This window comes from Chlamydotis macqueenii, chromosome 18 (assembly GCF_036417535.1).
Source record: "Chlamydotis macqueenii isolate bChlMac1 chromosome 18, bChlMac1.mat, whole genome shotgun sequence".
Classification (NCBI taxonomy): Eukaryota; Metazoa; Chordata; class Aves; order Otidiformes; family Otididae; genus Chlamydotis; species Chlamydotis macqueenii.
Genome location: NC_141573.1, coordinates 7,820,749 through 7,841,902, shown reverse-complemented (window position 1 = coordinate 7,841,902; position 21,154 = coordinate 7,820,749). Strand labels below are relative to the sequence as shown.

The window sequence follows — 21,154 nt, the reverse complement described above, 5'->3', positions numbered from 1 at the left end:
ATCAGATACATTTAATATGAAGTCTCTGCTATGGCAATGTCTAAATTCACTAGAGTCCACAAAGTTGAAGTAATGCTGCTAAACTGTACTACAATACTTCAACACTAAATAACTATTCTATACTTTGTTACATAGCTAGATGTCTAAGGATTAAGTTTAGAAAAGTATACAAGTATTTTCAGCTAAGACTGGGAAGTTTAAATCCAACTTTTTACTTTTTTATATCTACTGAAATATTTGAAGAGATCAAAGTGTAAGACATTCCTATTCACTCACTCACTCAACATATCTTCTTTTCTACAGGATTCTCTGCTGACTGTGCCTCCTGTGTAAGTGCAGACATGGCCTCTCCGGATGCTGAGATGGCTGCCTTTGGGGAGGCAGCTCCTTACCTCCGAAAGTCAGAAAAGGAGAGAATCGAGGCCCAGAACAAGCCTTTTGATGCCAAGACATCCGTCTTTGTGGTGCATCCTAAAGAATCTTTTGTGAAAGGGACAATCCAGAGCAAAGAAGGAGGGAAGGTCACTGTCAAGACTGAAGCTGGAGAGGTGAGTAAAAACCAAGGATTAAAAACTGTATGTAATTCCCAGTCTTAGCTGACATGCATGCATCTCTCTTTCCTCTGACAGACCCTCACTGTGAAGGAAGATCAAGTCTTCTCCATGAACCCTCCCAAGTACGATAAAATTGAGGACATGGCCATGATGACCCACCTCCACGAACCCGCTGTGCTGTACAACCTCAAAGAGCGTTATGCAGCCTGGATGATCTACGTAAGTACCAGCAGCACTCTTCCCTTGGGTAGCTGGGAGGAACTGCTCTGCTGGGCTAAGTGGAAGCCAACGTGCTGTCTCCCTTCCTCGCAGACCTACTCGGGTCTCTTCTGCGTCACCGTCAACCCCTACAAGTGGCTGCCGGTGTACAACCCGGAGGTGGTGTTGGCCTACCGAGGCAAGAAGCGCCAGGAGGCCCCTCCACACATCTTCTCCATCTCTGACAACGCCTATCAGTTCATGCTGACTGGTGAGACAATAGCAGCCTTCTCATGGCAATATAATATTTGGGTTTTTTTTTAAAAAAATATGTGTGTGTGTAGATATGTAAAACTCAGCGTGAGCCTTTAATTAACTTATTTTAACAGTTGCTGATATGCATGAGACAGAGTTCTCTCCTAATAATTTTTAAAACTCTAATTGATAGCATGCAGACAAGAGCGGTGAAAAATCTACAGTGAAGAGTCATTAATGTAATGAAATGAGTCAGGTGAAACAAATATTCTCCCCTACCTATTACTGAGATCTGATTTGCTCAGAATGTGACAGAAAATATTAATAGAACTCTGAACAATTTAATTAATTTCTCCCCAAACTGTATTGTATGCTAATTTCTAGCTGGTTTGGCTTCATGAAGACATAGTTTGAAAAAGCAAATGATCTGATTTCAAGTTTTATTCTGATATTTACAGCTTCTTGGGAAAGAACAAGAGCCAGAATCCCAGCAAAGTTGCACCCTCTGGAATCAATGATAAATGCCTTAATTTCAAATTAGCTGTTAGTTAATATTCCTGTGTTATGGATTTGCTTCTTAGGCATGAAAGTTACATGACAAGAAAGGACTAGAATTCTGTAGACCAAAACTGAAATATGCAGAAGGGAATCAATTATTTGATGTTCATACATCTACCGTTGTTTTGTGATTCCACAAGGACATTACTGAACACCACAGAATGTTGTGTAACTGTTAAAAAAAGTCCCTGAACATTGACTTAAAATTCAGTAATAATTTGAATGGGGTTTTTTTTTGTCCTTTTCCACTTTCACTTTTAGCACCAGAGCAGGTTCATGAATAGCAAGTAGTTTAGCACTTTTAATCATGTTTCTTATCTTCTTTCTTCCTTCTCTTAGTGCCTTTAAAAAACAGAAAAAAAAAAACAACACCAGAAAAAAACAAAAAAAAAATTAACAGAAACAATCTGAAACAAAAAACCCAAAACAACAAAAAACTCACATAATTTCCCACCTCATAAAGAATTTGTTCCTTTGAATTCACTGGTGAAAAGGAAATGTAAGAAAAGGAGGAAAAAAGCTCATCTTGTTTAAACGTTTCCAAGGTTGATTAAATCTCTACACTACTACAAATGACTTAGGTAAGGGAGATCAGAATTCTTTTGACCCATACAATTAGTGACTACAACTCCTTGCTACTTAGAGATGAGACCTAATTAATTAGACCTCCCATAGGGTATTTTGTTAAAGGGAAACAGGAACAAACTGCTATCAACTTCTTAAATTGTTTAATGTCTCACTGATGTATAGGGAGTTAGTTATACTTGCTAGGATCTTAAAAAGGCACACAAGAAATTTGATATTAATCTTTGTGGATTCTACAGGGAGTTCTGCAAGGAGTTCTTTCATAGCAAAACCTTCCAATGTCTATTACAGTCTTCTCTGAGGCACAGAATCCTGTAAACTTCTTGAAGTTACTGTTAAATAACAGGCATTCTTGCATCACAATTCATTTCAGAGACTGATATGAGAAATAGGTTACATTAAGAAGAAATATCCTCTTTCAATGACCCAAAACAGAATTTAAATTAGTAACTCAGAGGTGAAAAAAACATTGAAGAAATCCAAACGTAGAGAACTCCAGCCCTTTGCATATAATATACAGGCTCTCTAAAAGCACTGCTTGTATTTATCACACACATTGTGTTCTGTATTACTCCAGAATGCCGGTAACACCATCTTTGCTTCTGTCTCTTTCACAGATCGCGAGAACCAGTCGATCCTGATCACGTATGTACACTCCCTGTTCGGGTCACAGTGGGGCTGCTGGGTGCCAGGGGACCTCCTGCCTGACCACACGCTCTCTGCTTCTCTCTTTGGTTTGACAGCGGAGAATCCGGGGCAGGGAAGACTGTGAACACGAAACGTGTCATCCAGTACTTTGCAACAATTGCAGCGAGCGGGGATAAGAAGAAGGAAGAGCAGCAGCCATCAGGCAAAATGCAGGTGAGTCAGGAAGAACAGATTGAACACTTGGCATGTAATTGCCATGTCAAGCAGATACTGTAACTGAATAATTATTATCCTGTAGGGAATGCTTGAGGATAAAATAATTAATTAATAGATGCTGGCTTGAATCAGTGCTTTCCTCTGTTCCTGATGTGATTTTTGAAGAGGATGACCAGCAATAATTATTGTCCTGCAGGGAACGCTTGAGGATCAAATCATCAGCGCCAACCCACTGCTGGAGGCCTTTGGAAACGCCAAGACCGTGAGGAATGACAACTCCTCACGCTTTGTAAGTTGTTGCTTTAGACAAAGTCTCTCCCTCTCATTACGCAACAAGTGATGGCCAGAGCAGTATTCCACATAAAGGGGATGTCGGAAGAACCCATCCAGGCTGAAATATTGCTTCTGCTCCTTAACAGGGCAAATTCATCAGAATCCACTTTGGAGCCACAGGCAAACTGGCTTCTGCTGACATTGAAACTTGTAAGAGACTCCCCTGGCCTGATCCCGTTCCTTCCCAAATTCCTACCTCCACGTGCATTCCTGCACCTAACTCTTTCTACCTTCCTTGCCAGATCTGCTGGAGAAGTCCAGAGTCACTTTCCAGCTCAAGGCAGAAAGAAGCTACCACATATTTTATCAGATCATGTCCAACAAGAAGCCGGAGCTAATAGGTAGGAAAGATCATTATGTCTTTTTGAGGATGATCACTGAGCAACAGCTCCATCTATTACTTGGTTGGCAAAACTAAGCCTCTTCCTGTTTCAGACATGCTCCTCATTACCACCAACCCTTATGATTACCACTATGTGAGTCAAGGTGAGATCACTGTTCCGAGTATTGATGACCAGGAGGAGCTGATGGCTACAGATGTAAGTAACATATCAAAAAGATAATTACTGTATATGTCTCGAAGGTGACCTACCAAAGACTCATATTTTAATTCATTGTTTCAACTGCAGAGTGCCATTGACATCCTGGGCTTCACTGCTGACGAAAAGACTGCCATCTACAAGCTGACAGGGGCTGTCATGCACTACGGGAACCTGAAGTTCAAGCAGAAGCAAAGAGAGGAGCAGGCAGAGCCTGATGGCACAGAAGGTACCAGCAAATTCAACAACTGATTTGTTGAAGGAACTTCTCTGTTTGTAGAGATGATATGTTAGCTTCCAAAGACAGACTTTTGTTGGCCTGAGTCACCACATAAAACACTGAGGAAAAGCATCTTTGTTCATTGTCTGTCTAACTGGTGAGGTGGTTCCCTGATCATGGGAAATTCCATTATTTCATCCAACGGATACTCCCGAGACAAACACAGCCTGAAAGGAGGAACTTCAGCCTCAGTACAGGATATCTCTCTCTCTGTAAAACCATCAACCACTAAGTCACCAGGATGTGTAATCATAGTATTTGTGAAATAACTCCTGCATTTTTTCCTATGCAGAAAGCCACTTTCCAAAGAAAAGGAGTGTGCTACATGCATGCCCAATGTATTCCCAGAAGCTTTGGTGGTTCTTCTTGGAACGTCCAGATTCAAGTTGTTCTCACTAACCAAATTCTAACCACTATCCAAGGATAAATGCCTCTCTCCCCCTATTTAGTTGCTGACAAGGCTGCCTACTTGATGGGCCTGAACTCAGCTGACATGCTCAAAGCCCTGTGTTATCCCCGAGTCAAGGTTGGGAATGAATTTGTGACCAAAGGTCAAACTGTGGAACAGGTAAGCAGAAGGTAGTAGTTTGAAAGTGGCCTGAAAGAGTACTTGAGGATTTTTTTTTTTGACCCTAGGAAGTAACTCCAGTCCTTTCTTCTCTGCTTAGGTGAACAATGCAGTCGGTGCCCTAGCAAAAGCTGTCTATGAGAAGATGTTCCTGTGGATGGTTATTCGCATCAACCAACAGCTGGATACCAAGCAGCCCAGACAGTACTTCATTGGTGTCTTGGACATTGCTGGCTTTGAGATCTTTGATGTAAGGAACAAGGATTTGGCACCATGGTCAAGGGAGGGCCAGGGAGGGGTCATGAGGACTGAGAAACGCATTTCTTTTTAAGAATATTCAGAAGTTTATCCTCATTTGCGGCTCTCCAGAAACTCCTCTCTCATCTCTGTCACCGGAGCACCCTCAAATGGCTTTATGAACAAACACTTTGCTTCTAACATTGTCAACAGGCAGAAGAAAGCTCTGCTTTCTGACAAATGCTCTCAGAGGCTCTTGAACCTAAGGTCTTAGGCTTTGGAAACAGAGACACACCTCGAAGACTAAGGCTCACACAAGTGTGGGCCGAAGAGGTGGATGCTCTTGGAACAGCCAAAGCAAGGGCAGTGCTATGGGAAAGTTCACATTTTCCTGTGTTGTGAATGCAGCAATGGTGCTATGACCTCTGTGTCAGAGCAGAGAAACCCCTGGATAGTTGATCTGAGGGCAGATCTGTTCTTGGGTGGGACACTGAGGAGGTTTCCACTCCCTAGGAGGTCAGAGCCCTGAAGGATTTGCTTTTGAGTAGCACAGTAAAAAAAAAAAAGTGTTACTTCTGGCTTGATTTCAAAAGTAATAATAATAGAATCCTTTGAGGGCAATACATTTTACCAAGAGAAGGCCTGCTAAGGAAACATAGGCTGTTTACAGTATGGTTAGGAGTGGTGTTTCAGCTGGGGAACTTCAAACAGCATTAGGAGAATGCTAGCAAAAGCCTGTGGTGCTTGCCACACCTTGAGAACCCATGCACCTCTCCTTGCTTTGGACAGTTCAACAGCTTTGAGCAGCTGTGTATCAACTTCACCAATGAGAAACTGCAACAGTTCTTCAACCACCACATGTTCGTGCTGGAGCAGGAGGAGTACAAGAAGGAAGGAATTGAATGGGAGTTCATTGACTTTGGGATGGACCTGGCTGCTTGCATTGAGCTCATTGAGAAGGTACCTTTTCCATACAAGCGTACAATGTATTTTGGAATTCTGTGAAGTTTCTGAGCCAGATTCAGCTCAGAAAGAACTCATGGTCAGACATTCAATGTCAGTTAAACAAAATGTTTTGCACTGAAATTTATTTTAATCTGAGGAAGAGAAATAAGGAAATGCAGATCTGTGTCGTCACTGCTGTATTACTTGGTCTTCAAGCATAGGAAAGGTATCCTGATCTCCCACCAACAGAATTCTTTAAAACAAACTGGAGCCAGTCTCCTTCCCTTTTTCCTCTGAAGACTCCAATCAGAACTCCTCACACAAATCTGGGAAATAAATATCACCTCTCCTGACTTCCTAAGGCAACGAGTCCTCTTGTAGCTATTTTCCTTATTATTATTTTTTACCACTTCTCCCTCCAATTGTACTTCCAATTCTAACCCAAACTGGACAGATGTTCTTACCAGTTCCACAAAAAAAAAAAAAAAAAAAAAGTCTGTAGGAAGGTTAGGGAAGGCAAAAATAAGCTCCATGGCTGAGAACAACTCCTGACAAGCTTGGGTCCTCATCCAGGCTGAGATGCTACCAGCAGCACACTGGTACCTTTGATGTTCATAGCACATGGTTCACATCATTGTCATCTTTCTCTGTCACTTCAGCCCATGGGCATCTTCTCCATCCTGGAAGAGGAGTGCATGTTCCCCAAGGCAACCGACACCTCTTTCAAGAACAAGCTCTATGACCAGCATCTGGGCAAATCCAACAACTTCCAGAAGCCCAAGCCTGCCAAAGGCAAGGCTGAGGCCCACTTCTCCCTGGTGCACTATGCTGGCACGGTGGACTACAATATCTCTGGCTGGCTGGAGAAGAACAAAGACCCCCTGAATGAAACTGTCATTGGGCTGTACCAGAAATCATCCGTGAAGACACTGGCTTTACTTTTTGCTGCCTATGGTGGCGAAGCAGGTAAACTCTGCAATATCTGTGTTCCATGTGTTCATACTGTATGAAGGGCAATCTCAAAGGCAATGTGAAAGGCATTTGCTAATTTTCTTCAATTTTGCAGAGGCTGGTGGTGGTGGCAAGAAGGGTGGCAAGAAGAAGGGTTCTTCCTTCCAGACTGTCTCAGCTCTTTTCCGGGTATGTAGAGAGTTCATTATGTCTTTGAACAAGGAAAGAAATTTTATCATGAACCTGAAAGTATTGTTTCAATTTGGGTCATAGCTCTTGTCATCCTTGAAAACTCTTTCCTTGCCATCCTTGGAAATTATAGAATTACCCACTTAGAACACCACAAAATCTGTACTGCCATGCGTGCATGGTGTTCCTTTTATTTCAGGAGACCAAATGATATTGTCAGCCTCCTGGTATTCCCTAGGCAATTGACTTAGCCTTTTTTTTTCCAACTATCTATTGATACTTCATCCTTATATTTTGTCTAATTTCTTCCACCTGCCTTAGTTTTGCTATTAGCTTTTCTGAATATCATACAAAAATCCGTAAAGGGTGAACTTCACCTACTTAGATTGGTAGTGAATAAGTAATCAGCTGAAGGTCCTTAAAATGTTCTCTGGAGACTTCAGAGAGATTTCTAAAACCTGTTCTACATATTTATGAAGATTTTCAGTATTGATAAAATGTAAAATTGGAAAACAATAGATCAAACATCAAAAACAAAAAAAGCAATGTTTTAATTTCAATGGAGAAAGAGAGTGAATGTTAAATTATATCAAGTTGATGAATTCTGAGGCCAGTTTTCAGTTATGTTTTCAAGTTTTCAATTTTGCTCAGATGGAGATATTTAGGGACATTGAATTAGTACTAAAATGTCAATTTATATGGGGTGTACAAATATTCCATCCATTTTAAAATAACTTGTTTATCTGTCAAATCAGATGCTAGTCACCCTTAGCCAAAAGTATATGGGATCCACTTAAAATACCCATCTAAATACCACAAGAAATACCAGCTGGAAGGAAAGCTGTGAAATGGTAGCTCTGTATTTGTATAAGGAGATCAAAGAAAAGTAATATAAACCATTTTTTAAAATATTCTACCAAAAAAAAATTCTACAAAAAAAATTCTTCTATAAAAATATTTCAAAACCAAAAATCTGTGAGCTTTCAGTTTCCAAGTTTCCCTCTGGGAGTTCTGCAAGATGTTTTAGATAAGACAGGTCTGCATCCTGAAACACTCAGCTTGATACATCCACTATTAAGCTTACAGTGCTTACACTTAATAATATAAACTTCATTTCGTGCTCTCACAGGAAAATTTAAACAAGCTGATGGCTAACCTGAGAAGCACTCACCCCCATTTTGTACGATGCATCATCCCAAATGAAACAAAAACACCCGGTAAGGGGATCCCATAGAAGGAGAAATTAAGCCACAGAAACTCTTCTCCTGAGTATCAAACAACGGGGAAGTCACTAATGGTGGTGTTTGTTAGGTGCCATGGAGCATGAGCTGGTGCTGCATCAGCTGCGGTGTAACGGGGTGCTGGAAGGGATCAGAATTTGCAGGAAAGGATTCCCCAGCAGAGTCCTGTATGCTGACTTCAAACAAAGGTAAGAGTGCTTCTTTCTGCCCATTCAGACCAAGCTGAAGAGCCTGCGTATCGTAATACACTTGAAGCAGTGTACTTTAAATTGGTACTGAGCAGGAATATAGAAATGACATTGCTGAGATCAGGACTCTTGCACTTAGAGTTAATAGTAAAAACACTCTCCATATCCTGTTCTGAAAGGATGAACTGTCTCCAGGCATGAGACTGGTTCAATGAGACAGTCTGAGAAGGCTGTGGCATTCAGTTACAGTGGTGGTTTTGGTGATGGGGATTTCTTCATGTTCCGTTTTCTTCTGCAGATACAGAGTGCTTAATGCCAGTGCTATCCCAGAGGGACAGTTCATGGATAGCAAGAAGGCTTCAGAGAAGCTTCTTGGGTCCATTGATGTGGACCACACCCAGTACAGATTTGGTCACACCAAGGTAGGAACATATGTTAAAAATCTGTCAGGGAGCAATAAGGGTGGGCTGCTCTGTCAGGGGCAGGGAGCATGGCACAATAACAGAGCTGACAGGGTAGGGGCCTCAATCAGCAAGCGCCCAGCCTCAAGTACCCAAGCAAGGGAAATGGGAAAGACCCTGGAATGGTAGTCAGATTCAAGCAAGTCTCCAGATCTTCAGGCAGGTTTGTGACAATAAGAAAGGTCTGAGATGAAGATACAAAGCCTTAGGTTTTGAGATTGATTAGGGTCAGACATAAGAAGGCTAACAAGAGCAAGGCACTATTCATTAATTCCTGGACAGGTCCACAGCAATGAGATTGGTCTCACATCAAGCTATGAAGTAAGTTTGCAGGTCATAGTACAGCTCACATGACGAGGCATAGGTTTGACTGAGGCTGTGGCTGAACTGGAAGCTATAATTCATGCTACATAGCTCAGAAGAAAACCTGAATGCCTAAAGCTGAGCTTATAGGAATTTTTTAGGCCCTTGGGCAGAGCGTTTGAGAGGAGGCCCAAGGTGAGCCTGATCATAGAATCATAGAATCATAGAATGGTTAGGGTTGGAAGGGACCTTCAAAGGTCATCTAGTCCAACCCCCCTGCAAGAAGCAGGGACATCCCTGACTAGGTCAGGTTCCTCAGAGCCTCATCCAGCCTGGCCTTGAACGTTTCCAGGGATGGGACCTCCACCACCTTTCTGGGCAACCTGTTCCAGTGTTCTATAACTCGCATCGTAAGAATTTTTTTCCTAATTTCTAGTCTAAATCTACCCCCCTCTATTTTAAAACCATTACCTCTCGTCCTATTGCAACAGGCCCTACTAAACAGCCTTTCCCCATCTTTCTTGTAGGCCCCCTTGAGGTACTGGAAGACCGCTATCAGGTCTCCCCGGAGCCTCCTCTTCTGCAGGCTGAACAGCCCCAACTCTCTCAGCCTGTCCTCATAAGAGAGGTGCTCCAGCCCTTTTATCATCTTTGTGGCCCTCCTCTGGACCCTCTCCAGCTGGTCCATGTCCTTCTTGTGTTGGGGGCTCCAGAACTGGATACAGTACTCCAGGTGGGGTCTCACCAGGGCAGAGTAGAGGGGGAGAATCACCTCCCTCGACCTGCTGGCCACGCTCCTCTTGATGCAGCCCAGGATGCGGTTGGCCTTCTGGGCCGCAAGGGCGCATTGCCTGCTCATGTTAAGCTTCTCATCCACCAGCACTCCCAAGTCCTTCTCCTCAGGGCTGCTCTCAATCCATTCCCCGCCCAGCCTGTATTTGTGCCTGGGATTGCCATGACCCAGGTGCAGGACCTTGCACTTGGCCTCGTTGAACTTCATGAGGTTGGCACGGGCCCACCTCTCCAGCCTGTCAAGGTCCCTCTGGATGGCATCCCTCCCTTCCAGCATGTTGACAGCACCACACAACTTGGTGTCGTCGGCGAACTTGCTGAGGGTGCACTCTATCCCACTGTCCATGTCGCCGACAAAGATGTTGAACAGGGCCGGGCCCAACACGGACCCCTGAGGGATGCCACTCGTGACCGGTCTCCACATGGACATTGAGCCATTGACCACCACTCTCTGAGTGCGGCCATCCAGCCAACTCCTTATCCACCGAGTGGTCCGTCCATCAAACCCATGTCTCTCTAGTTTAGAGAGAAGGATGTCGTGCGGGACAGTGTCAAAAGCTTTGCACAAGTCCAGGTAGATGATGTCAGTTGCTCGTCCCTTGTCCACCGATGCCGTCACCCCATCATAGAAGGCCACCAAATTGGTCAGGCATGATCTGCCCTTGGTGAAGCCATGTTGGCTGTCACCACATTCACAGGGGGCACGATCACTTCCCTGCTCCTGCTGGCCACCAACCAATTCCTTGCTCTCCATGTGCCTTAGCATGGTTTCCAAGAGAATCTGCTCCATGACCTTGCCAGGCACAGAGGTGAGGCTGACTGGCCTGTAGTTACCTGGGTCTTCCTTATTCCCCTTTTTAAAAATTGGGGTTATGTTCCCTCTCTTCCAGTCATCTGGGACCTCACCAGACCACCACGACTTCTCAAATACGATAGCCAGTGGCTTGGCAACTTAGCCAGTGGCTTGGCAACTTAAGCCAAGGTCATTAAGGCCTAGTTCAGGATCCTGACAGACTCTGGGCCTCTATTCCGCACTACCTAACAATGACATGCTGCAACATTTCCTTTCTCAAGGTGTTCTTCAAAGCTGGGCTGCTGGGACTCCTGGAGGAGATGAGAGATGACAAGCTGGCAGAAATAATCACTCGCACACAAGCCAGATGCAGGGGCTTCCTGATGAGAGTGGAGTATCGGAGAATGGTGGAGAGGAGGTAGATATTTCTCATGTTTAGTTTGTTCTGATGGTAGTTGACTAATGAAATCTAAATTCATTATACCTAAGCTATGCAATAACCATGTGAAATTCATTTCAGGGAGTCCATCTTCTGTATCCAGTACAATGTTCGTGCATTCATGAACGTGAAGCACTGGCCCTGGATGAAGCTGTTCTTCAAGATCAAGCCCTTGCTGAAGAGTGCAGAATCTGAGAAGGAGATGGCCAACATGAAAGAAGAATTTGAGAAAACCAAGGAAGAACTTGCAAAGTCTGAGGCAAAGAGGAAAGAGCTGGAGGAGAAAATGGTGGCCCTGCTGCAGGAGAAAAATGACCTGCAGCTGCAAGTGCAGGCAGTGAGTATCACTGTTCACTTGTCCCTGGAAAAGAATGATATACAGCCAGAATGCTTCTTACCTAAGCAGAGCCTTGTGGAGCGTTGACTATCGTGTGGTAGAAAACAGTCAAAATCTCACACTCGAAGGCACTCCAAGACTGAGGAAACAGGCTCTGGCAGGGGCATAGTGAGTCTTGTGGCAGCCCCACATGAGACTTCTGCAGTCTGAGTAAAGAACCATATAACACTAGCCAACATGTAATCCACAGCAGAGCTGTGAACTGGAAGGGAAGTATCTCCATCTCCTCAACTTTCAAAGCAGTGTATCTGTTGAACAGAGTAAAGGCAAACCTGAAGAGGACCCACTTTTCCTACTTAGAGCTACACTAGAGGGCTTTGATTACATCCCATTCAAACATTCCCATTATATTCCCATTCCCTTGGACAATTCCTATTCAAACTCAATTAGGAAGAGTCAGTTTATTAACATCAAATGAAGTGATCAACTAGTTAGTACTGGAAATGTTAGGCGTGGCTTGGAAAGGAGGCACAGAAGTACCTGATAATAAAGGCAAGAACTTATTTGGTTTTGCAGCAATTTTATTATACATAGAAAAATTATAACTTTCTTTCTTATCTAAATTATTCTCAGAAATAGAAAAGCCTTTAATTCCCAACTATTATAAGGTTCTTAATGAGACAATTAAAAAGAAAAAGCTACAAAATACTTTTTCCATCAGGAAAAAATACTCCAAGGCCTTGCTTCTGCTGAAACTAGTAATTGAAATGACCACTGTTGTGTCGTGTTTCTGATTGCCTGAGGTATTACCATAGCTATCCTCTCTGTGTGGCATTTTTAAGAGCCATAAAAAAATCTGGACTCAATGTTGACACCAGATGAACAGGTTTCCCAGCAGATACCAGGCAAGATCTTCCAGTTGCTGGAGTGGAAGGCCAGGTTCAGCCTCCATTTTAAGACATGCCTCCTCAGTGATAGAAAAGACAGAGCAGACAACCTTCAAAACACTACAACCCAGCAAAATCTGTGTCTCCCTGACAGGAAGCAGATAGCCTGGCTGATGCTGAGGAAAGATGTGACCAGCTCATCAAAACCAAAATCCAGCTGGAAGCCAAAATTAAGGAGGTGACTGAAAGGGCTGAGGACGAGGAGGAAATTAATGCCGAGCTGACAGCCAAGAAGAGGAAACTGGAGGATGAATGTTCAGAGCTGAAGAAAGACATTGATGACCTTGAGTTAACGTTGGCCAAAGTGGAGAAGGAAAAGCATGCCACAGAAAACAAGGTGCACACACGAGGAGTTGCATAAGGGGGTGAAAAAATCATGGCTTGTCAGAGTAAAAGGGCTCGCTACCCTAGGATGTGTTTGATTTAAAACATTTGAGCTGGACATCACCTGACAGTGAAAGGAAAAATGAATTTTCTGGCTAAGAACTAAAAAGTAAAAAATTAACAGAACAGCAGATATGTTTTCCAACCAATTTTGACAATTGCTTATATTTGTAGGTGAAAAACCTCACAGAGGAGATGTCAGTTCTGGACGAGAGCATTGCCAAGCTGACAAAAGAGAAGAAAGCCCTCCAAGAGGCCCATCAGCAGACACTGGATGACCTGCAGGCAGAAGAGGACAAAGTCAATACTCTGACCAAAGCCAAAACCAAGCTGGAGCAGCAAGTGGACGATGTAAGCACACAGGCCTGCAGCAAGAACAGGGCAGGTATGGAGTTAGAGCTGGCTGGCAGAGCACTGATGGTCTTGTTGTGTTTAGCTGGAAGGGTCCCTGGAACAGGAGAAGAAACTGCGCATGGACCTTGAGAGAGCTAAGAGGAAACTTGAAGGAGACCTGAAGCTGGCCCATGACAGCATAATGGATTTGGAAAATGACAAGCAGCAGCTGGATGAGAAGCTGAAGAAGTAAGTGTGGCTGTGGGGCACCTGAGTGCTGGGCTGGTGCACTTGTCTTTTTCCTTTGGGCTCTAACACAGTTTGCTTTGCCCAAAGGAAAGACTTTGAAATCAGCCAGATCCAGAGCAAAATAGAGGATGAGCAAGCCCTGGGCATGCAATTACAGAAGAAGATCAAGGAGCTGCAGGCAAGTCTCTGTCCCTTCTCCTCTTTCACCCAGTCTCAGGTCAGGTAGCAGGAGGGCATGGGTGTGAAGGGTCCCTAATGTTCTCCAGGCTCGTATTGAGGAACTGGAGGAGGAAATTGAGGCAGAGCGAACATCTCGGGCAAAAGCAGAGAAGCATCGGGCTGACCTGTCACGGGAGCTGGAGGAGATCAGTGAGCGCCTGGAAGAAGCAGGAGGGGCTACAGCAGCTCAGATCGATATGAACAAGAAGCGTGAGGCAGAATTTCAGAAGATGCGCCGTGACCTCGAAGAGGCCACGCTGCAGCACGAAGCCACGGCTGCTGCCCTGCGGAAGAAGCACGCGGACAGCACAGCTGAACTTGGGGAGCAGATTGACAACCTGCAACGAGTGAAGCAGAAGCTGGAGAAGGAGAAGAGTGAGCTGAAGATGGAGATTGACGACTTGGCCAGTAACATGGAGTCTGTCTCCAAAGCCAAGGTATGGCATTGCAGTAGAACATGCTCACAAGGGCCAAGGTGTGGCACGTAGGCTACATCTACCAGCCAGATTCTTGTAAAAAAATCTCAGCTGTGAGGACAAGGCAGAGTCCAGGTGTTCACCTCCTTTCCATCCTTGTGTTTGCTCTGCAGGCAAATCTGGAGAAGATGTGTCGCACTCTGGAAGACCAGCTGAGTGAGATTAAAACTAAGGAGGAGCAGAATCAGCGCATGATCAATGACCTCAATACTCAAAGAGCTCGTCTGCAGACAGAATCAGGTGAGACATCCTTGTTCCTGAGGTGCAATGGGAGGAGGCCTTGCACACGACGAGGATAGCATGGGCTGCAATACGGTAACTTGTATCTCAGAGCCACTGGTCACAGTGGTTTACAGGAAGAAATATAATTAATGGTCTAGTTCCTGTTTTTCACTTTACCCTTCCCAGGTGAATATTCCCGCCAGGTGGAGGAAAAGGATGCTCTGATTTCTCAGCTTTCTAGAGGCAAGCAAGGATTTACGCAACAAATTGAGGAACTCAAGAGACATCTAGAGGAAGAAATAAAGGTCTGGAAGTACTCTACCATACACAACCTACATACTTTCTAAAAGCATCTGGAGAATCCTCTCTTATTTAAGATTCTTTTAATATTCTTTCCGTAAATACAAGTAGTACTGGAGGGAACAGCAGTAATGCACATACCCTAACTTGTAAGCTAGAGAGGGAAGGAAACAATGATTTTGATTCTGGACGAAGTCATCCACAAGGCTTTCATGACATTCTGATGATACCCTCTAAGACAGGAGTCAACCACCTATGTTGAAACATTTACAGAAACAGCAGACTACTGTCCCCAGAGCACCTGCCACTAGCACATCCTAATCCTCCAGAATACATTGATGAGGACTTCCTCAGCTCCAGCTTTGCATTTGACTAATTATAGGGAAACTCATTCTAATTTCACTGACAATTTCACTGTTAAGAGGCTCCTCAAGAGAAGTATTCCAGCTACCAATCCCAATGTCCCAACAGGCCAAGAACGCCCTTGCCCACGCCTTGCAGTCTGCTCGCCACGACTGTGACTTGCTCCGGGAACAGTATGAGGAGGAGCAGGAAGCCAAGGGGGAGCTGCAGCGTGCCCTGTCCAAGGCCAACAGTGAAGTGGCCCAGTGGAGAACCAAATATGAGACGGATGCCATTCAGCGCACAGAGGAGCTGGAGGAGGCCAAGTACGTGGGGAATGTGGGAAGTTGAATGGCTGGAGAAGACTGAGACTTTCAAGGGAAACTGGGGTCCCTGCAAGTGGATTAGGACGGGGATGGGTCTTCGTGGTAGAGGGGAGAGAGGGAGGGAGAGGAAAAGTGTGCTGTGAAAGAATTGTAGGCTGTAAAAACAAATGTACCCTTTACGGCTTGAAAGTCAAAGACAGGCTGAATATCAGTAGGTGCTAGGACACAGAAGTGTCAGACGCTTTAGGCTGCATGCGGCCTTGGAAGAGAAAAAACACCGTGAAGAGTGCTGTGGTCAAAGTCACCAACATGACCAACTGCACTGTCGTGAACAGTAGAAAATTGGCTCCACTCTAAGCTGTAACCTGGAGTTGTGCTTACCATCTCCCAGGAAGAAGCTGGCACAGCGCCTGCAGGATGCAGAGGAACATGTTGAAGCTGTGAATGCCAAATGTGCTTCCCTGGAAAAGACAAAGCAGAGGCTGCAGAATGAAGTGGAGGACTTGATGATTGATGTGGAGCGATCAAATGCCGCCTGCGCAGCTCTGGATAAGAAGCAGAAGAACTTTGACAAGGTCTTTTGGGCTCCAGCCTTGGGGTTCCTGGGCAGAGCATCCCCTTGTGATTGCCACATCCATACTGAGGTGCCGTTTCTCTTCAGATCCTGGCAGAGTGGAAGCAGAAGTATGAGGAGACGCAGGCTGAGCTAGAAGCCTCCCAGAAGGAGTCTCGCTCTCTCAGCACAGAGCTGTTTAAGATGAAGAATGCCTATGAGGAGTCCTTGGATCACCTGGAAACGCTGAAGCGTGAGAACAAGAACTTGCAGCGTAAGTCTCTGCTCCTCTGCTCCTGGCAGGGCTTTCTCACACTGTCCATCACTACCACCCTTCCACATGGCTGTGTGCCTGTTGGTTGGGAAAGATATTTGTAACCCTGGTGTGACAGGACTGTTCCCGATGCAGGTCTGTGCCTGACCATGCCATTGCTCTTTGTTCCCACAGAGGAGACTGCTGATCTCACGGAGCAGATTGCTGAGGGAGGAAAGGCAATTCATGAGCTGGAGAAAGTCAAGAAACAGATTGAGCAGGAGAAATCTGAAATCCAAGCCTCCCTGGAGGAAGCTGAGGTACATACAGTGCTAATAAATGGTGTCCAGACGGAAAGTCTGGGAGTAGTTATCTGCAGAGATGGCAGGAAAGCAAGCTTAGGTTTCATGGAGTCCTGCATAAGAGATGACTTAGAATGCAAGCATCATTTTAAGTCACTGTTCCTGCCTACTTGTCCAGGCCTCCCTAGAACATGAAGAGGGGAAGATCCTGCGCCTCCAGCTTGAGCTCAACCAGGTGAAGTCTGAGATTGACAGGAAGATAGCAGAGAAAGATGAGGAGATTGACCAGATGAAGAGAAACCACCTCAGAATTGTGGAGTCCATGCAGAGCACCCTGGACGCTGAGATCAGGAGCAGGAATGAAGCCCTGCGTCTGAAGAAGAAGATGGAGGGAGACCTGAATGAAATGGAGATCCAGCTGAGCCATGCCAATCGTTTGGCTGCAGAGGCACAAAAGAACCTGAGAAACACACAGGCAGTGCTCAAGGTCTGTTCAACAAAGCTGTAGAGAGAGAAAAATTACATCCCTGATATTTTTGGCTCGCAAACGCACACTGTTGCCTTGCAATTTCTCTGGTCTCTTTTACAGGATACCCAGATACACTTGGACGATGCTCTCAGGTCACAGGAGGACCTGAAGGAGCAGGTGGCCATGGTGGAGCGCAGAGCAAACCTGCTGCAGGCTGAAGTTGAGGAGCTCCGGGCAGCCCTGGAGCAGACGGAGCGGTCGAGGAAAGTGGCTGAGCAGGAGCTTCTGGATGCCACTGAACGTGTGCAGCTCCTCCATACCCAGGTCAGCCACTCTGCTGGAAATTAATCCCGTCAACAAGAGATAACAAAGAATGTGATCCCTATGCATCTTGTAAGCGATTATTATGTAAACACTTGGAAGTGCTGTGATATGGCCAGTCTAGCCAGCCACCCGTGTTTTGCTGCTATTGCTTGGAAGAAGACGCTTTTGTGAACAATACTGGCACAGTTAGCTCTTGATGTGGAGGCATTAGGTCTAACAGTCCAAATCATGTCTTTCCTGTTGCACAGAACACCAGCTTGATCAATACCAAGAAGAAGCTGGAAACAGACATCATGCATATTCAGGGTGAAATGGAAGATACAATCCAGGAAGCCCGCAATGCTGAAGAGAAGGCCAAGAAGGCCATCACAGATGTGAGTTGGGAGTTCCTTTCCCTGCTAGTGATGGAGGTATTCTCCCCCAAACTGTCTCCTGACCTAAAAATGGCTTTGACCCTTTGCTCTCATCAGGCAGCCATGATGGCAGAAGAGCTGAAGAAGGAGCAGGACACCAGCGCCCACCTGGAGAGGATGAAGAAGAACCTGGACCAGACAGTGAAGGACCTGCAGCACCGTCTGGATGAGGCTGAGCAGTTGGCTCTGAAGGGAGGCAAGAAGCAAATCCAGAAGCTGGAGGCCAGAGTGCGTAGGGCTTTTATTTGTGCTTGATGAACATGCCACATAAGCAGCCAGCAGGGAAGCTGCAAAGCTGGTCTTCTCATTGCAGGTACGGGAACTGGAAGCAGAGGTTGATGGTGAACAGAAGCGCAGCGCTGAAGCTGTGAAGGGTGTGCGCAAATATGAGAGGAGGGTGAAGGAGCTGACCTACCAGGTAAGGCAGGAGGCCTCCTTGGGCTGACAGCGTTTTCTCACAGCCAGTCAGATTTTGCAGACACCTTTCCCAAGGGGAATTGTTAACCTCATGTGATGGGAAACCAGTAAGTCATTCTCTTTCCTCCTTGCCAACCACTCCAGTCTGAGGAAGACCGGAAGAATATTCTCAGGCTGCAGGATCTGGTGGACAAGCTGCAAATGAAAGTGAAATCCTACAAGAGACAAGCTGAGGAGGCTGTAAGTATTGCTTGGAGAGCAGGCAAGAGCCCCTTTCCATCGGGGAAGCACACTTGTTGAGATGAGAATGAATATCAGGAAAGGAACACGAAAGAAACTCCCAAGACACAACAGTCTTGGCCACACCATTTAGTAGGGAGCCATGAGGCCTTGCTGAGTTCTGGGCACCCTGCAGCAGTCGGGGATGAACTGAGGGAAGTTCTGCAGCCTCTTTTATACAGGAGGTCAGACTAACCTAAGCCAGGGGCCACATCCACTGGCTGAAGTCAACTGGAGTTTGTGAATGCCTGCTGCTGGTCAACAGCAGAGGGTTTCAGGGTCTGTCTCAACCTAATGAATCACACTGATAGTTGGGCAGCAACTAATAGGAGAATAAGTACAGAAATGACAGCTCCAAGTGACAAAATTGCTCCTCCAGTAGCAGTGAAGCTGGTCACAGTGGGGTCCTGCATAAGGGAGGAGGAGGAGGTCTGTGTGAGGCTTACATGTAAGACCTGGTAGCTGTGGGATGGAGGTCTGGGCCTTGCCCCTGGGAAGAGCCGCAGCCCTGAAAGGCTGAGGCACAGGAGGAGGGAAAGCCCTGCCCTGGGCTCCTCCCCACCGACTCCCTCTGCCCGCACAGGAGGAGCTGTCGAATGTCAACCTCTCCAAGTTCCGCAAGATCCAGCACGAGCTGGAGGAAGCCGAGGAGCGCGCTGACATTGCCGAGTCGCAGGTCAACAAGCTCCGAGTGAAGAGCCGGGAGTTTCATGGCAAGAAGATAGAAGAGGAAGAATGAGGATGTCATAAGACATCAAAGTGACCTGATGGCTGCACAAAATGTGAACCTCTTGGTCACTTTCTTCCGTACTTTCTATTTGCAGCCTTAGGGAATAAAGAGTAGATTTCTTCGCATGTGCACCATGAGTACTAGTTTTCACTTGTTTCTCTTTTTACCGGTTAGGCCTGTGTCATCGTTTGTCCTTGGGCACAATTTTGCCTTATAACTTTTGTGTACCTATGTCCCAGTACAGCTTTTTTCCCCTAGTTGCTAATTTCTCATGCCTTCTATATTACTTTAGCGAGCGATAAAAAGGAAGCTTCTCACTCAGATAAATAATCATCAAAGATGGAGAATGGAGGAGCAAAGTTATGTGGGCTGGGGCCTGTGTTGTTCAAGCCATTGACAAAGCAAGCTGAAGAGGTGTTGAAGAGGAAGGACCACAATGTTTCCCAATGAAATAACGCTGTTCCAGGCAGTAAGGCTAATGACTGATACCACAGAAGGCTTTCATGATACTGAGCAAAGAGGGCCATTAAATAGCATACAAAATTCAGTACAGTTAAAACCACAAAACTATTTGTGTGGGGGACTGTAATGGAGTTTCAGATTTAAAAAGAAGGACTCTGAGGTGACAATTACCCATTGGGAGCCAGGTCTTCCACATGTGCTGCATAACTCTGAAAATATCCACTCATTTCTCAGCAGTGGTCGTGGTGCGAGTGTGGGTATTCACCTACAAATGTTTCAAAGCGGAGCCTGCCATTGAGGTCTTTAGGTTTCCTAAGAAGTGCTGAGGGCTGACATTGGTCCCTTGGTCACTGTGTGTAGGGACCACTTGCATAGCATGGGCTTTGCTTCCAAAAAGCAAAGTGAGCTTTCCATGAGCTTTATTCGGTCTGCTGAGTCTGCTCAGAAACTTCCAGCAACAGCTCCATCTCTATACGGCTAAGACAGAATTATCAAAATGAGACTTTATTTGTCTCCAAGATGCAAACTCGCCAATCCACCAGGAATTCTCAGGTTATCCCACTGTCAGCGTTGAGGATGAGAAAGAAGAAACCCCAGATGTCTCTGTCATTGCTATCTGAAAGAGGGATGAGAGTGAGGTTTTTGGAGCTGATCAGTTTTCAGCCACAAAGAGCTTTAATAAAACCATCTGACACCTAGCAGTGATGCCAGTCTAGCTCTTCTTCCCCATCACATGTTAGAAGGTTTCCTATGGTTCCCTAGTAGACTTCAGATTTCTTTCACTCGATTTTATTTTCTGTACTCATGCTCCATGTCAGAGACCAGCCTAGTTCTGTTTTCTGATACTCCTTTTGCCATCAGTTTATTTTCTTTTCATTCCTCCTTCTGAATACCTAACCATTCTCTGTCTCTACTAGGATGCCTCAGTTCCTTAAAATCTCCATTATTGTAGAGCAGTAAATATATATTTTTTTTTTCAATTAATAACAAAAGGCTTGAGGATTTGTATTGTGCATGGTCTTAAGGCTTTTCTAGAACTGAAGTGATTTTAGGTTGTTTTAATAACTGTGTAGCAGCCAAACAACTATTACCTGACATGTTTTAGGTTACTCTTTGTGAATACCATGTATGGTAAAGGTCTGACAAGCCTTGGGGCTCATTGCATAATAAAGAATTACCTTTTGTGGTAACTGAGGCAGGGGAAGCTACTCTACACCTTTTGAACTTCATCTGGGAAGCAGTGAAAGGGAAGCAGACATGATAAGGAAATAGATAAAAATAAACCCAAGACCAAGTAGAAAGGAATCCCTGCTATACAGCACTCCTGGCAAAAACTTGAGGATGCTGATAACTCAGTAGGCTCCCCCCTTGCCACACCATCGTTCTTAAGACAGGCTTAAGAGTCAACCTCAGGACAGAAAGCAATATTGGGAGGGTGACTATTATACCACACAGAAGAGATTGTTACCAGAAAGGATTTTGTACACAAATTTAAACTGTTTTATTAATGAGGCTTTTGTATATCAGTGAGAATATTTTTATTA

General features: G+C 45.1%; 1 protein-coding gene across 1 annotated transcript; it reads left to right on the top strand.

Moving 5' to 3' along the window:
* The first annotated feature begins 326 nt into the window (after positions 1–326).
* Positions 327–19,279, top strand: LOC104485175 (myosin heavy chain, skeletal muscle, adult). Its single transcript, XM_086762039.1, has 38 exons — positions 327–548; positions 630–773; positions 867–1,023; positions 2,768–2,795; positions 2,894–3,011; positions 3,211–3,303; positions 3,434–3,497; positions 3,590–3,688; positions 3,783–3,886; positions 3,977–4,115; positions 4,616–4,734; positions 4,835–4,984; positions 5,761–5,931; positions 6,576–6,882; positions 6,983–7,056; positions 8,186–8,273; positions 8,368–8,485; positions 8,784–8,907; positions 11,116–11,252; positions 11,355–11,610; positions 12,652–12,894; positions 13,116–13,292; positions 13,378–13,523; positions 13,611–13,701; positions 13,790–14,179; positions 14,332–14,458; positions 14,627–14,745; positions 15,212–15,408; positions 15,800–15,983; positions 16,070–16,235; positions 16,410–16,534; positions 16,695–17,003; positions 17,106–17,309; positions 17,558–17,683; positions 17,780–17,950; positions 18,036–18,140; positions 18,284–18,379; positions 19,002–19,279. Exons 1-38 carry the CDS (start codon positions 342–344, stop codon positions 19,155–19,157), a joined length of 5,829 nt encoding a protein of 1,942 aa, XP_086618165.1. The 5' UTR covers positions 327–341; the 3' UTR covers positions 19,158–19,279.
* Positions 19,280–21,154: the final 1,875 nt, after the last annotated feature.

Excerpts from the sequence above, each read along its gene's own strand:
- LOC104485175 (XM_086762039.1), top strand. The coding sequence starts at position 342 with ATGGCCTCTCCGGATGCTGAGATGGCTGCCTTTGGGGAGGCAGCTCCT. Across the intron at positions 8,486-8,783 it reads TATGCTGACTTCAAACAAAG|ATACAGAGTGCTTAATGCCA; the intron begins GTAAGAGTGCTT and ends TTTCTTCTGCAG. Across the intron at positions 17,004-17,105 it reads ACACACAGGCAGTGCTCAAG|GATACCCAGATACACTTGGA; the intron begins GTCTGTTCAACA and ends TCTCTTTTACAG.